Below are 17,792 nucleotides of genomic sequence, written 5' to 3'. Positions count from 1 at the left end.
ATTCCTTTGCCTTCAGATCTTCACACAAATGAAGCACAATAAAGACTTAAGTGTTGTGTTCCTGTCACAACACTTCCAAGAGGTTGAAAGAGCCAGAGGAATGTGACCGCATGAATCCCCACAACACCCCTGTGAGGTAGGTAGGTGGAGGGTATTGTCATCCCCACTTTACAGGTGGGAGAAATGAGGCACGCAATAGTTAAGGGACTGGCCTCCAATCACATAGCTAGTCACTGGCAAGGCTTAGAATAAAACTTAAACTGATTAGCACCTAGCACGGTGCTTGGCACACAGTAGGTGTTCATTGAATATCTGTGGATTTTATTGGACTTATGTTCAACATACAATATACACACATAGAGTACAAGTGGCCATCACAGGACATTTGTCTCCTACACGTTGTCTGATGTCCCTCATACCTCATATCCTGGAGGATGGAGGATGTTCAAGAATCTCATAACCTAAGCCCTCAGTGAGGAGGACCAGGACAGATACTACCAGCTGACAACCCACTCATTTACCTGCTCCAGCACACAATATTAGTTTTCAGTGAAAACAAAAATGGATTTCAGGAACCATGCTGACTTCTGCTGAACATGGGAGCCATTTAAATGGAGGCATCGGATAGTTCTATGTTCTGTTTGTACAAAAATGAAATAAGGCGGCCACAGTCCAGTTAGCATGTGGGCCATGCCCCAAGATCTCTTCCCAGTGCAGATGGATTTCTACCTGGGAAACTGGAGCACCCCCAGGGAGTGGCGGCTCTGGAGGAAGAGGGTCGGCGAGGCAGGGCTCACTTGCACTGTTCATGATCTGTGTAGTCATCCATATCCACATCAGAGTCAAAGAGTGAGTGTCCCGTGAAGTCTGTGTCTGGGGTTCTGGAAAAACTATTCTCTGCTCCTTCATCTTCAAAGGTCTCTGTCCTTGAGTAAAAGCTGAAATCTAGCAGCGGGGTGTGGGTTTTGCTGCCTTCGCTGCTCTCCTCGGATTCGTAGATAGTGTTGTCGTCATCATGGTGCCACTCGGGCCAGAATTTCCTCCGGATCCTCTCACAGTACATGGCCAGGTTGATCAGCTCACCTGCACGGGGAGGGGAACAGAAGACGAAGTTATTCTCAAAGGCAACCACCAAATGGTCGAGATGTCCACGTCCCATTAAAATTCAAGTGTTGGAGCCTCAACTTCCAAGGTGACAAAAGGATGCAAGGCCTTCAGGCAGTGCGTAGGTTGCACAGACAAATCCCTCATGACAGGGAATCATGTGGAAGAAAGCAGGTGCTAGACCGGCCCTGCCCTGGACGCACGGATTTGACCTCCAAGACCAGGCGTGGTGGCACACGCTTGTAATCCCAGCGCTGGGGAGGCTGAGACAGAAGGATCACTACAAGTCCAAGCTGCATAGTGAGACCCTGTACTGAATACATAAAATTGCAAGAAAGCAAGCAAAAGCAAGTGCTAGAGAACCGCCTGCCCCTGCACGCTGTAAGGATGCTAAGAGAGGGCCTTTGTGGCCTAAGCACGGGACACAGGTCCTCACAAGATGCAGAACCTGCCCACACTCCGCAAAAGCTGGAGGAGTCAAATTTTCTGACATACAAGCCATCTAGTTTGTTGTATCTGAAGTAAGACATCCAGCCCCTGAGCTTCCTGGGCAGCGGGAGAACAGGGTAGAAGAGACATTCACAGGGTTTCCCACAGTGATACTGCTAATGTACTTAGTTTATTATGCACTGAGTAAGTCAGAAAAGTTCAGTTCAGTAAACCGACTGAATGAATCATCTATGGTGATAAGATGTAGGGGGCAGTGTATCCAAAATGGCAGATAAATGGCGATCATTTGGTTTCATGAAGCATTTTATGTTTACATATCGAGAACTAACGACTTGATTGGTGCGCTGCATTAAGTTAGCCAGAAGTATGCATGCATTCCACAATTATTTGTAACTTTACTATAGGCTGGGTGCTAAAAATGTTTTGTCCTGCAAAAACATTTGGTAAAACCAAAGTATTGTAAGCTTTTAAATAAAATTAAACAAAATGGGTTCCAAATCAACCGCTAGAATACTGCTTTTCCCTGTGAATTAATGGAACACTTTGTGACATCACTAACACTGCCTAGGCGTTTACCAAACATCACTCAACATTTGGACTTCATTTCCTTATTTTTAAATGAAAAATAAAGAAAAAGGTGAGTTTTGCCTTTGGTCCACCAGGGGGCAACATTGCTTACAAATTCCATCATCTGGCCCTGCCTCTGATAGGACATCATCAACCCAAAAGATTCTTTGCATACTTTGAAGTCATGTAAGTATGACTTTCATATGTTGATGGTTCTTGTTTTATTTCAGTAAATGAGGAAATACCGGTAAGCAAAAAACATAAATAAAAAAATGACCAATAATCCCATCCTCCATAAAATGTTTAATTATATTCTTCCAGGAATTTATATATTTCAAATACAGTTACATGTATTTATATTTGCTATACAAGACTTGCTATACAATCTGTTTCCTGTTGTCCTTTTTCCACTTAACAACACACAATAAATATCCAAATTTTGCACTATTAGAACCAGGGTAATTTCAAAGAATTTTGTTATATGGACCACTATAGTTTTAATTTGTTTTTGCCAAACTCCTAAAACATGTCATCTCATGTTTCCTTATTAATATCTCTGTTTACTATAGTCTGTAACTACTCTATTTTTTCTATTAAAGAAAAGAATATAGTTTCCTTTTAGAAAATTAGAAGTTTGTATATAGAAACTATATAAATACATAAAGAAGTTAAAAAATAACAAACTGTTTTCATTAATCCAAGATAATCATAATTAACATTTTGGACTAATTTGTTTCAGGATTATTTTCTATTTATTTATTTATTTATTTATTTATTGCTATTATTACCTACTATCTCCTGTAATATTACTTTAAACATTTCCCTTTGTCATTAAAATTTTTCAAAACATGATTGCTATTTTCTTTAATGAGCATATCCTTACCACTATGACAAAGTAAACCCTCTCCTTCATGGGTCCTGTAAACCAGTGGAAATATACTGGTTGCAGACCGCTGTTTTTCATCTTAGATCACTCTACCTGAGAATTCATTCTATTTTTTTTCTTTTTATGTTTTTGGTACAGGGTCTCACTACACAGCTGAGTGATCCTCCTGTTTTCAGCCTCTCTCCAACTGGGATTATAGGCATGTGACACCATGCCTGGATGTGGTGGCCAGTTCAGTACGCCCCAGGGGCAGGGCTGGCATGGCATGGGGACTCAGGATCGAAGTGTGGTCCCTGTGCTTGCCAAAGCAGGTGCTTAGTCTGCTGAGAAGAACTCATTCTATATAGGATATCATTCAGAACCAGACAGGGCAGATACTAAATTCGAATTCTATAATCCTAGGGCTTGGGAGCCTGAGGCAGGAGGATCGCCACGAGTTCGAGGCCAGCCTGTACTATATAGTTAGACTCTGTCTCAAATGACAACCAAAACTTCCATTCTGCTTGCCTGCTACCAGAAGATATTTATATGCATGCCTAGGAGGCCAAAGCTGAGAAGCCAACAGCTTCGCTCTTTGGGGGAAGCTTTACATCTTTGCTCACTCCAAGCATAACCATGCAACACCTCCTGGGCACTGCTGCCAGTCACAGGTACCCAAAGATCGGAAAAAGATATGGGGTCAATAGCAAGAGCAAGGAAAAGGATCTAACACAAAAGCCAAAGAGACATAAAAAGTAAACTGAGGGCCGGGAGATAGCTCTGTAAATAATGGCTAGAACAAAGCAACTAATATCCATTCCTGTACCCATACATGTGGCAGGATCAGCGGTGCTCTGTCTTGATCCGAGGTAAGTGAAGCAGGGAAAGGAGCTGAGAGTCGAGTGCCAGTCTGGCTGTGTTAGCAGCTCTGTTGAAAGGTTTAGAGGGAGCAGAGAATGACCTAGAGACAGGCTACTGAGTTCACTCAACCATGCTGCACCAGTGCTAATAGAGAACTACAAGTCACTGGCACATCATTAAAAATCAAACTCAGCCAGGGAAATAGCTCGGTGGAATAAGTGCTTGCCTGGCAAGCACAAGGTCCTGAGTTTGATCCCTGATACCACCAAAAAAAAATTATCTGGTGTGCCAGGCCTGGTGGCATATGCCTCAACCCCAGGACCCTGGGAGGCTGAGGCAGAAGGTTCACAAGTGAGCAACTCAAGACTCTATCTTCCAATAAAAACTAAAAAGGGGAGTAAGGACTGCAGATGCAGCTTCAACGTGCACCAAAATCTCCCAGTAAGGATGGTGTCAGATTCCCCAGATGTGTCTCAGGGTGAGACCCACAATCAGTTCTCCAGATATGCTGATCATTCTCCAAAGATAACATTGACTTCCTTAAATCTATTCAGGAAGTAAAACAGAAGTAGACAAATTATAAATGCATTAACAAAATATACTTCATTTTGAGCAAAGATCCTATTTAGTCTGAGAGTACTACTGATAAGAGATCCCTAAATATTTCACGGAAAAGGACCATGCCCCGTGGAGAGGCATGTGTGTAAGTATAAACCTGTGCTGGGCCTGTGTGTGCCCAGCAATGTGTGAGCAGTTGTGAGTAGTGTGTACACATGAGTGTGTAAGGAGGTGTGGGGGTACTGAAGGGGGGGAATAATAGAAAGAGCATACACAGAACAGCGCAGCTGGGCCTGGCTGTACACATCTGTAACCCCAGCACTGGGAGGCTCAATTAGGAGCATTGCTGAGAGTTCGAGGCCAGCCTGGGCTACAAAGTGAGGTCAAGGCCAGCCTCAACTGCATAGTGAGACCTTGTCTAGAAAAGAGAAAGAAGGAAGGAAAGAAAGAAAGAAAGAAAGAAAGAAAGAAAGAAAGAAAGAAAGAAAGAAAGAAAGAAAGAACAGTTCTAAATAAACTACAGGGAATCAGTATCTTTTAGAATAACATGGAAAACCTGATTCAGATAAAAGGAAAATAATTTTTAAATGCTACAAGCATCACCAACACGATAACATAAATAATTTAGAAAAATTCCAATGAACCACAAAACAACATCTTCACAGAGACCAAGTGATCAAACTAAATGTCAGTGTGTGCCGCCCCTCGCCCCACTCAGCTGGCCTTCCGGAAGACCGTCGGTCAGTGCCTGATCCAGTCCAGCCAAGTCTGCTAATGTATCCGGAGCCCCAACCCCATGAAAAACGGGGTCTGGGGCAGAAGCGCACTGCCCTCGGCCAGGTGTGAACTCCTCCCAAGCCGAGTGGGCGTGTCCACACACAAGCTCCTCCCGCCCCCCCAGCACCCCCTAAGGACCAGCCGCCACCTCCAGTTCTCGTATTGTTCTGCCTCGGTTCCATGCACCCACCCTCCCATCCAGCACTGTTAAGAGCAGCTCTGTGCCTTTCAGCCTGCGACCCCACCCACATCCCACCAACCCTGATTACCTTTTCCCGGTAGCCTTCCCCAAACACACTGACCCATGAGCCTCACATGCTGGCTTAGATGCCGCTTTAACCTGAAGATCACTTTCAATAGTTGCCACCTCTTGGAGAGTCCAGCCAATGCCTACATCACCCTGCCCTACACACACACACACACACACACACACACACACACACACACACACAGAGGGAGATGTGCCTACAGAGATAGGAGTCCCAGGACATCAACCCAAGGTGAGCTGATGTTCCCTGCCCTTTTGCCACCACAAATTTTATTCCTGGCTGCCACCCTAACCCCAGCCTGTGCTCATACCCTAGCCCTGGTCCATTTGCCTCCACTTTTTACCTCACTGACAGCAGTCAAGAAGTGTTATTCTGGCAGGCTTTACAGCCAAGATCTCACAAAAAATATGCTGAGCTCAGGCTTCTTTGCATATGTCAGTAGTACACTGTATTAGTAATAATTGGCATCAGACTTAGCATTTGTTGATAGTTTTCCTACAATCTTGATATGATCATATCATTTCTCAGGATATGATCCAAAGTTCCCCTTATTGGAGTAGCAAAAAGAGTTGAACTAAAGTGATACAATGAGGACCAGTGAGATAGCTCAGCAGACTAAGTGCCTACTTAGGCAAGCACAGGGACCCAGGTTCAATCCCTGGCACCACATGCCACACCAGCCCCACCCCCAGGTGCACTGAGCAGGCCACTGAGTCCAGGTGTGGTGGCACACACCTGTAATCCTAGTCCTGGGGAGGCTGAAAATATGAGGATCACTGTGAGTCCAAGCTGCACAGTGAGACTCTGTATCAAATACATAAATCAAGTGATACAATCAAATGTAACTCCCCGCAGAATATCTAAGACCAGTTCAGCCTCAAAAGGAGCAACTGGAATGGGCAGGGGTTTCTTCGGTTCCACCTCATCCTGGTTGCTGCCTATACACTGGATATACCAGAAAGTGGTGAGCTACCATTGCTTGAAAGACAGCCATCAGAACAAGGGTACTAGGTGGCACTCACACCCTACTTTACAATGATTATCCAATCCCACTGCCTAAGGAGCTGGCAGAAAGCCGATCCTAGCCCCAGCTACCACAGCCTTTGAACACAGCCAAGCTGAAAGGATCAGCCTAGAGTTGCGCACGCACATGTCACCCTTGCCCACCGCCCTGGCAACTCCTAAAACTTGCAGAGGTTTGTAGGGCTTGCCTTTGATCAGCCGCTCAGGTCTCGTCCCTGGTAAGGTCCACATTGCCTGTGCCAAGTGTCCAAAGACAGTGGCGTCGAGAGTGGAAAGTTTGGGCCCCATGATGTACTTCTTATCACCTGCAGCAGACAGAACAGAGAGGTCACTGGGCTGGCCACGCTGTGTGTATGAGCATAGCAGCACTCAGCATACTCCTCATATGTGTGTTTAACTGTGTAACAAAAATTCACAGAGTCAAAATACATGCATGGCTTTCAACAACAATGAGAAAGAAAAAACACAACAAACTTAGAAAAGAAAATTAAATGGTTCTGGGATGTATCAACCTAGGGTAGCAAAACAGGGAACATATCCAGGCAAGCATGAGAGAGGGTGTTCACGGAAACAAGAGACCAATAGGGCCAAATGACCTCCAGGAAGCCTTACTGTCTTCAGCTATAATAATTAAAATATGATGCCTCAGAATACCTGGAAGTTGCTTCAGTCATCTCAAAAGTAACACAAGCCGAACACCCTCAACCTCAGTGCTCCTGTGACTACATTAAAACATGCCCTTCAGAGAAATAAGAAGCCTAGACTGCCTCAGAAGTTTGGAGGCCGGGTTTTCCATGGAGTTTCTGTAGTCGTGCCAAGTTCTCAAAAGGCAAAGAGAAGCCAGGAGCCTTTGGACTCCTCTCTGGCACCAGGCCACCAGGCCAAGGTATTTCACACTGCACCCACCTCTCCATATCTACTACTAGTGACTTATTTCAGGCCTGCACTATGACACCCAACTAATGAGAATTATTCCAAAGTGCCTCCTGAGCAGCGGTCTGGAGTGACATGCAGAAGCCCAAGTGAGGCTCACCCTGTCCAAGCCACATCCTGGCCCACATCCTTCATCTGGCCATTGCTGCACCTCTGAAAGCCTCAGTTTTCCTATCCATGAAGTGGAAATGACACCAGAAGTACCTATTCCTTAGCCTTAGTGTGGGGACAAAGTGACAGACACATGCAAAGCGCCAGGGACCTGACCCAGCTAGCTGGGGGACAGTCTTCCCCTCCTCAGATGAGAGCCCTTCCCTTTCTCCAGTCCCTCCACACCCCTCCTGAACACCTCATCTGTCACTCCCTTCCACACACACTTTCCAGCATTTACAAAATAAAGTCCAAATTCAACTTGGAAGTGAGGCTCCGTATGTGTCACTTTCACCCTGTCCCAGCGGGACCCCGCGCTCCTCCCTTGCTCTAGCAAACCTGAGGACACCTGCCACTCTGTTCCCCCTGCTACACCTGTGCGCACACCATGCCCACTCCTCCCCTGCCCCCAGCCTGTGTGTGCTCTCCCCCTCCCTCTACCTGCTCAATTCCTCAAGGTCAGCCACAGCCTCCTTTCAAAGCTTTCTGTCTGCTCTGGCTGCTGGCAAAAAAGCTCTTAGTTCATGAAGTCTTGAGTTCAAATTTCATTGATGCACGTATGACAGGACTCTTGCACATACAATACACATTAAACTCAACTTCCTGACTATAAAACAGGGAGATTCACTAACTGTTAAGAATAACTGAGGTGACTTGAGCAGACCACACACACAAAAAAAAATCCTGTCTCATCCTCTCAAACCCCTTATGCAGCTTTCCCTCCAATACTGTACTGTACCCAGGTTGCATTTTTAGTATATGTGTTGCTGAAGTGAGCACCACAGGATGCTTTGTGTTTGCAGATTTTATCATTCCAGCTAAATGGCAAGCTCTTTGAAAGTGGATCCTTTCTCATTTTTAGTTAACAAGCTCTCATACTCTGCATGAATGGCGTGGTTCTACACACTGCACCTAGAGCTGTCTGCCCATTCTTAGGGAGCGAGGTGAGGTAGTTAGAAAAGTGGAAGGGCTGGGGTGGAAGGGCTGCAGACAGTGGGCACAGATGTAGTGGAGAGACACTAGAAAGCACCTGTGCAGTTCAATCCACAGGAACCAAGAAGTACCCTCTGTAGGACAATATTCTGAGGACAACCAAGTCATTCATGTTAGAGCCCTTTGGCATTTCCTGGGTCAATCAACTGCAAAGGTGCCTCCCAGGAGTTCTCAGGCCAGTCTGCTATAGCAGGAGAGGTGCAGCTGCCACTTGACCCAAAGTCCTTTACCCTTGGGATATTGTTCTGGGTTACTATAACCCATTTCATTCTTGTCCAATGAAATTATGCGCTTTAGCATAATAGTAGCCAGTTTTGTGTCTCAGTGGCTGTAGTTAAAGGATACAGAAAGCAATCTTTGTGTTCACCCCTTGATATTATGAGTGGCAAGGTGTGTACACATGGGCAAAAGTTTGAAGTCAAGATTTTACCCATAAAAGTCTGTGTAGCTTTTTTTTTTTTTTTTTTTGAATACGTATTCCTGAGGGTAAGAGAGACCCATACTACTCTGTTCTGCAAGCATCTAATTTGCTATAACAGGATGCAGGTGTGGCTCTCCACAGCTGTGCCTGGGGAACCCCAGAGCCATCTGAGCATCCACCCATGTGGCAGTGAACAGCCAGGTGTGTCCAGAAGCGCTAAAGCAACAAGGGAGCTTTACCCATGAAATGCCCATTAGTGATTCCTTGCATTTAAGACTTCTTTTTAAGTTTTCTTTTGATTTTCTTACCAAACTAGCCCAATTCAGTACAATGGCACATGAAAAGCCTGATTGCTATACCTTTAGGCAGTGTAGGCAAAAGTAAATAGATAAATGCCTTCAAATTATAGTAGTAAAAATACATGCCCTGCTGAATATAAATACATATACTTTTGATTTACAAATTTATCCTGGAACTCAGCCACCAGGTCTTTATGTGTACAGTAATCAGCCAAAAGATGTTGTGAATAGACTTAGTGCTCCTCCCAAGCTAATCAGAATAAGACATTTGGCTATTTATTCATCAGTTTCTGATTGATGTTACATTTGCTACCAGAGCACAGGTTGTCTCGTCTAGGAAATACATGCAAGAACAAAGCACAAAATTCCCAATGAAATGTTGCAATTCAAAACAGATAATTATATAGTACCATCTTTGGATTTCAGTGGTGGTTTTGTCTTGTTTTGTGTTTGTTTGTTTGTTTGTACTGGGATTGAACTCAGGACCTTGTGCTTTCCAGGCAAGTACTTACTCTACTAAGCTATCTCCCCAGCCCCCATCTTTGGATTTCAGAAAGATATTTTAACACTGGCCTTGTATAAGGCAAAGAGAAACGAACTGGTACCGCTGACATCAACACTGCACCAGGATGGAAAAACTGATAGAGAACCCTCAACAAAATTGAAGCGTGAGATGAACTTTTTACCACAAAGCCAAAGGTGGAGCAGATGTTACTGATGTTATGCATGACTATGATGTCACACAAAACATAAAACGTTGGCCAGTGGTTGTGTTTTCTCAATCCTAAACATATGTGGCATGAATAGTTTGATAGTTTACCCTCCCAAAAAAAAAAAAAAAAAAAACAAGTGTAAAATATCATGGAGAAATTTTCCTAGAGGATTGGGACTGGAACTCATAAGACATTCATAACAAAGGAAAAGCAAAACGTTTCTGCCCAGAGAACTAGGCAAAAAAATTATGGAGCACACTGGTAAGCTCACAGGTGAGCACGCAGCCATCACGAAGACCTAAGACAGCAGGAAAACCAAAAGGATGTGAGTCGTGTCCTACAAAGAGGACAGGAGAACAAAACATGTTCCATCAGTGTAAGTGACTTGTGCTTGGAAGAGGCAGTTTTCACATGGGAACACTGCCTTGGGCGTGGCAACTGAAGCAAAGCTTATTCCTGTGCTAGACTTTTATTTGTATTTACATTGTAGTTCACACAGGTGTCTACTTCTGATGATATCTTTTAGGTTTTGTAAGCAACATAGCTGCTGTTAAAATGAGGCTGTCTATTCTAAGAACTCATAAAATATTTGAGTTTTTATTTTCTTGGTATTTTATTTTTCCGCTAGATGTACATCATACAGTATACTAAAAAGCTCCTGACAAAGCAGTAGACCAGCAAGATGTCAAGTATGTGCTACAAAAGACAGGAAAGCTAAGCCCATGTGCTATCAATGTTAGTGAGAAGCATGTATGGAATACACAGTTGTTATATGTGAAGACTGCCTTGGGTATAACAGTTGAAGCAAAGATTATTTCTGTTGTAGAGCTCTACCAGTACTGTGATTGTAGCTCAAATAGGAATTTACTTTGATGTTATCTTTTAGGTGTTGTAAGCAAGAGCTGATGTGAAAATATTAATGTTTATTCTAAATGTGCAATACACATTAAGAATACTTTATTTTGTTGATATTTTATGGGCCTGTTAACTTCACAGTACCTAACATAATAAGAAAAACAGCATGACCAGTGAGATGTCAAGTGTGTCCTAATTCTTGTAGGCCAAAAAGTTAAGCACATGTGCTGTCAGTGTAAGCAATACATGAATATGGAATCTGCTGTTGGCTACATTAGGTGTGACAATTGAAGTAAAGATTATTTTATAGTGTTCTATTAGTAATTTTGTTGTGGTTCATATAGGAGTCTATTTGTATTGTTTTAGACTTTATAAACCAAAACACAGTTGATACTAAAAATCTTGATGCTTTGTAAACTCTATAAATATTAAAAATCTATTTTTAATGTTTCCTGTTAAGTATTTATTGTTTAATAAGATAAATCATAAAATTAATAATTCATCAATAGAAATATTTCTAAAGAATAGACGTGGGTTTTATACACCCACTGGCATATTCCTTTAACACAAATTGCTGAAATGACCCAACTGTGGGCTGTGTCAGGGCTCCACCCACTCATGGCCTAAGCATAGGTCAGCTCACAGAAGGGAAACTACAATGGATTTTCAGTAATTTTGAGAAGCTCCACAACCACTGCTTTAGAGAGGAGAAAACATGAATTAAAAAAACAAAAGTAACAATGGATCCCTGACCAAAAGTAAGTTAAAAAGAAGAAGAAAGTTGATTTCCTTCAATTGCTAAGAAAAAGTAGCCCTAGGGAAATGTCAGAGTACCAATCATGAGGTCTGTTGCAGAAACCAAAGACTTTGGGTACAAGATGAAACAATACAAATGGATAAAACATTTGGAAAACTTTTGAAAAATGGCACAAAGACCTTGATAAAAAAAAAAATTTTAATCATAAAATGTGTCATCATTTGAACCCATATATCAATTAGTGCATATAGTTGGTGTTTAGGTAAAATTCAACATTTAGTCCCAGAACCCTGAAAGTGGAAGGGAGTGAACTAACTGCTACCAGGCCCCCAAGAAGAACATTGGCACCAGATCTGCTGCCCCTGGCACAGAGCTCTTTGTTTCTATCACATGTCACACACCATCACCTCAGAGGCAAAGGCCACAGGGAGCAGCGGGCAAGCTGGCTATACAAGTCTGCGGAAGGAGATGGTGGTCATGATGGAATATGAAATAAAGGGGAACAAGAGCAGCAGAAACCTGAAATAGTTTAAAAGTTGCCTGCAAAGAAAATATGGATGGAATTGAGTACATGGAAATTGTTGAGTGATACAAAATTCTATGTGTATACACAGATACTGAATAGTTATAAATTTAGAAAATATAAAAATATCCTGTCATTAAAAAGTCCTCTGAGTATCCAATAACACAAAGCTTATTTAAACTTTCATTTTGAATTATTTTGAGATGTACAGAAATGTAACAAAAATAGTTCAGTTCCTGTGGTCTTCAAACAGCTTCCCCTAACACATAGATTTTTTTTTCACATAGATTTTATAAAACCACAATACGTTTATGAAAAGTAGGATACAGACCATTATACAATACTATTAACTGAACTATAGAATTCACTCAAATTTTATTTAACTAGTATCCTTTTTATTCTGGGCTCTGACCATTTCATTTAATTGTCCTAGCTCTTTACTCTTCAATTTGTAGGAGCATCTCAGTGATTGTGTTTCATATGCTTACTCTTTTGAAAGAAGATCGGTCAGTTAGTTCATAAACTACCCATCCATCTGAGCTCGCCTAAGGCTTTCTTGTGAGTAGATGAGGTCACGTGCTTTGTTACAAATCCACAGAAGCAATGATGAATCCTTCTCAGACAGATAATTTTATGTCCTTGCTGGACTGGATCACGCAGAGCCCCGGTATTTGTTCCAACACTCCTCTAAGTGTGTCTGCGAGTGTTTCTGGATAAACTTGGGAATTGCAGCCTCCCTAGTTACATAAGCTAATTCTTTATAATAATTTCTTTACCTTTATCTCCTGCTGGTTCTGTTTGTCTGGAGAGTCTTGAGGAATGTCCTTGGTGCGCATCACACGAAGTGGTGCACAATTATGTCTTATCTCAGGCGAAGCTAGCCTTGGCCACATGGTAAAAGTGGCATCTGACAGGTTTCCCCATAATAAATATTCTGGTTTCTTCATGAGTACACATTTTCCTTTGTATTTAGTAACTTTAAAAAAGATACTTTAGGACTGTACAGATATGTTTCTCTTTAAACCCTGGCCTACTAATTTTAGCACCCATAGCAGATATTGGAAATAATTATTGCTATGGCATTTGCCTAATTGTGATTTTATATTTCTCTTTCCTTTTACATGTATTGATTAGAATTCTATTGTCCTTCCATCCCCATTTCCTAATGTATTCAATTATTTATTCATGTAAGTATGCGCTTATGGATATGCCTCTTCTATGGGCTAGGATCCAACACTCTCATTATTTATTGTGTTGCTCAAATTGTTCCACCTTTAGCCTTCAGGAGTTCAGCAAGAAGCATTTTTGAAAGGGAAATGAATTAGATTTGGCTCTGTTTAGAGACAGAAACTAAAGCTAAAGGCTTCAAGTCTGTAGCACTCCCAGAATTTACCAAGTAGTTGGAAATTCTATGACCAGAAGTGTTTAACAAAAACAGAACACTTGGGGCATTGCTGAAGGAGCAGGCACGCACCTAAAGGCTCAATTCTGGCAGATGAGTGGTGCTGGCAACTTCCACAGGGATGGACAGAGCAGCTGAGAGATATTTGAGCATCGGGAACTCTCCCTGACAGCCTCTGGGTTGGCAGTGTGAGCTCCCAGCCACTGGTGAGGGAGAGTGAATGTCAAAACCACAAAGGCCCTGAGCAGCATGGGGCCCAGGGCACACACTCCTTGACACATGCCTCCCCAGAGGCCAGCCCCCTAGAACACCACCTGCAAGGGCACAGAGCCTTCCTGCCTGTGAGGGTGAACTCGCATTCAACAACCATAAAGCAAGCCCACAGCAGATTTTACAAACCTCTTCAAGTGCTCACCAGGGGGTAGAGGCCATGAGGAAATACCAGGACAGGGACCAAGCAGCGAGAAGGGAAGGGCCACATGAGCTGAAGGAAGGGAGCCCATGGCAAGAGCAATGGAAGCTGGCTCTACTGAGGGGGCTAAGAAAGGACAGCTGGTCGTAGGCATTTCTAGAATCCGATATAGTTTAGGCAGGTCCTCTCCACAAGGAAGGATGTACGGTAGATGCAAAGGTCACTGAGCATCCAAGGAAGACCAAAAACTGAACAGGGCATCATGAATTGTGAACATGAAGGGGCCTGATAGGCATCTGCTCTTTGTGCTCCAGACTTAAGCTCACAGCAACTCCACTTACCATACATCACTGGGAGTCCATTATCCCAAGGCAGCTTGTCTTGCCCACTAAGCCTGACCTCTGGCTCCTCCCACAGTGTTTTCCTCTTCTCCTACTGGGGCAGCAACAAAGGGCTGAGCAGCAGCTACCAGAGCGCAACAAAGACAAGAGTAGGATGAAGAGGTCTGAGCACAGAGCCAAGGCCCTCCCCCCACTTACTTACCACTTAACCCCTCAGTGTAGGCTGAGGTAATGGCCAAGAGAGGAGGGGGAAGGTTAAGCAGGGAGGACAAAACCATACAACTGTCCAGGAGAATGATGTGACACTGAGCCTGAAAAGAATCCAATCCTGAAGCCTCCACCCAACTCATTGAGTCAAACTGAGTTTGAGGAGCTTGGAAGCAGAGGGAACTGGAGAGGACGTGGAAAGCCACACAGCCTTTCAAGTCCCACTCGAGGGGGAGGGGATACACAGCACCACTAAGGAAGTGCCCAAGACCCTATGCTGTTTGCCTGCTGCCTGACTCTAAGTCTTTTCCACAGGGAGGGCGCATGACAGCTAACAGCATATGCACTCTCCAAGCCAAGACAGACAGGCAAGTCTACCCTGTGAATGTGCTGGGCTTCAAACACGTGGGGATCAAACCATCCCCAGCACCCACCCAGCCTCCTTCCACCAGCCTAAGCCCATCCATTTCCTTAAGCCTCAGATCAATACCCACATCCTCTACTCAGTGAAGGCTTCCCCAGGGCCACTAGACCGTCTCACTGTCCACTCCTCTGCTGAACCCCAAGGAGGTAAAGTGCTAGGGCATGGCTGTTCAGAGAATGGGCCAGCAGTACCAGCAGCACCTAGGAGTTACTGAAAGATTCAAATTCTTGGGCGCTGTCAACTCAATACTTAGGATTAAGATCAAAGAATCCATACTTAACAAGCTTTCTGGGCAATGATTCTCAAACTTCAGGGCCATAGAAATCTCCTAGAGATAGGGCTAGCCAGATAGCTCAGCAGACTAAAGCATCCTGCTTAGGCAGACACAGGGACCAGGACTCAATCCCTGATCCCTGGCGTGCAGGGACCAGCCCCACCCCCAGGGCACACTGAGAAAGCGGTTAAGACTGGGCGTGATGGCAGGCCTGTAATCTCAGTGCGTGGGAGGCTGAAAACAGGAGAATCACTACAAGTCTGATCTATGTAGTGAGACCCTCTAGACCCTGTACTAAATACATTTTAAAAAAAAAAAAAGATAGAAAGAAAGAAATCCCCTAGAGAACCTGCTATTCTTAAACCACACATTGATCAGTGATGCTTCAGATGATTTTTATGCCTGTTAAAGTTTCAGGAGTCTTAATCTAAACTAAAGAGAAGGCGCTATTAAACCACAGCATGTTTCACAATCCTCTGAAAATCTTTTCTAAAACACTGATAGCAGACAGGATGGAGCTCAGTGGAGCTTGTGGTTAGCATGCGTCTGACACCAAGACTCAGTCCCTAGCAAAAACCAGAGACAAAACAACGCATAAATACCCCACCAGGAACCTCCAATTCAGCAAATACAGAGGGCAACCCAAGAGCCTGCATTGCTAACTAGGTCTTAGGTAGGGTTGACACTGCCGTTCCAGGGCCCACACCCTGTGAACTGTGAGTCTAGGTATTCCAGACACACCGTCTTGCGGTTCTACTTCTGTGTGGGACTATTTCCCCAAATAGCTTTTTTTTTTTTTTAAATTTTTAGGGAAGGGTCTACAAGGTGTTCAGGGTCTCACTACTAGATTGAATCCTAGTGATTCTCCTGATTTACAGTCTCCCAAATGCTGGGATTACAGGCATGCACCACCACGCCCAGTCTCTCTCTTTTTTTTTTGGGGGGGGGGGCGGAACCAGGGATTGAACTCAGGCCCTTGCACTTGCCAGGGAAGCACTTACTCCACTGAGCCATCTCCCCGGCCACCACACGCAGTCTCAATCGCAGTCTCAGTGTGCTCTGGGGGCGAGACTGGCATGGCAGGACCTGGGGATCGAACCCCCAGGCCCTGCACCTGCTTGCAGGCACTTTAATCCCAAATAGCTTTTAAGGCCCTTGAGGACAAGTAAAACCTTTTTACTTTTAGTCCATCCTTCTTCCTTTCTTTCTTTCTTTTGTTTTTTTTTTTTTTTCATCTTTTTTATTTCCCCACCCCCCTCCCCAGAACCGGAGATTAAACTCAGGCCCTTGCACTTGCCAGGCAAGCGTTTATTCTACTGAGCTATCTCCCCATCCCCATTTTTCGTCTTTTTGAGACAGGGTCTCACTATACAGTTCAAGCTGGCCTTGAACTCACTTTGTAGCCCAGGCTGTTGTAGACTTGCAATGATCCTCCTCCCTCTGTCTCCCGAGTGCTAGGATTACAGGTGTGCGCCACCACACCTGGCTACTCATCCTTTCTCTGAATGAAGAGCAACCCAAGGATCAAAAAGTATAAAATGAAAGCATTTTGCAAACTGTCAGGTGGCATTTTAATGTAAAGAAGGAATTACCTGCACTCATTACCAATAATCAAAACAAAGAACTGTTTCCAGACAGAAGCAGCCTGTCCTCTCTCCTATTGTAGAACTTTCTCCTTCAGCTTCCCTCCCAAGTACTGCCCATCCCTAGCCTAAGTAGAAACATCCTCAGAATTTCTCAGGCAGGACAGATGATTCTGTGGTTAGATCATTATTATGAGACAAAATGCATCTCTTAAGAACTCCCAGTTCTGTTCTATAGACTCACAGGAATGAACGCTGAAGCGTGGCTCCTTCCTCCTTTACCAATTCTTTCCCCCACTTCCACTGTTCAGCTCCATCTCTGCAATCTAGCAAAATTTTCCAATACTATTTGTGGCAGACAAAACTAGCTGTGCTAGAAAATACAGGTTCAAGAAGACATGAAAAAGAAGTCAACAGATTTTCAAACATTCGTTTTTAGCAGTCCAAGAAAAAAGCAGTTAAATGTTTCACCTGCATGGAGAACCCTGTGAGCACTGATATGATTTATAAGCAGATAGCTTCTGTGAAGACGATATGAGTACATTCATTCTTCAAGTTGTCCCTCTCAGACCTTTAATTAACTTGAAGGAAAATTGAGAAACAAAAACTTTGAGTGATTTCCCCAAAGAAAGCATGGGAGGTCACAGTAACCTTAGGAGTCAGCCATCAAAGAACACACCTGCTAAACCTTTTGACCACAGGTGACTCTCCCACAGAGCAAAGCTACAGGGAAGGTCTCATCTTGTGCTGCTGCTCAGAGAATCTCTTTGGCAGAAATAAAATATACACTAGGTCAGTGCCTTTAAAGAGCTCTTGTTAATATTCCCAGGACATTCCAAAATCCTTTCATAGCTGGTTCTTTCAACTATGAGGGTCACTATCTTATATCGGTGGTTAGTCACTGCCCTTGTGCGCAAATCTCAGAATTAAGATCATCAACTCTGACCACTTTCTGATGTCTACTAGTTGTACCATTTGGGTTCACAATCTGGAAAAAGATAAAGGTATGCACAGGGATATAACAGAAGGAG

General features: G+C 43.7%; 1 protein-coding gene across 1 annotated transcript in view; it reads right to left on the bottom strand.

The window, feature by feature from the left end:
• Window positions 1–304: 304 nt before the first annotated feature.
• The window catches only part of Faxc (failed axon connections homolog), a 64,641-nt gene continuing 47,153 nt past the window's right edge, over window positions 305–17,792 (bottom strand). The window contains exons 5-6 of the mRNA XM_004645923.2: window positions 6,663–6,779; window positions 305–1,083 (exon numbers count right to left, since the gene is read on the bottom strand). Coding sequence (XP_004645980.1) covers window positions 794–1,083; window positions 6,663–6,779 — 407 coding nt within the window. The 3' untranslated portion in view covers window positions 305–793. The remainder of the gene's footprint in view (window positions 1,084–6,662; window positions 6,780–17,792) is intronic.

Source organism: Octodon degus, unplaced genomic scaffold (genome assembly GCF_000260255.1).
Source record: "Octodon degus isolate 3935 unplaced genomic scaffold, OctDeg1.0 scaffold00244, whole genome shotgun sequence".
NCBI classification, from domain to species: domain Eukaryota; kingdom Metazoa; phylum Chordata; class Mammalia; order Rodentia; family Octodontidae; genus Octodon; species Octodon degus.
This window is presented reverse-complemented; position numbering and strand designations above follow the sequence as displayed.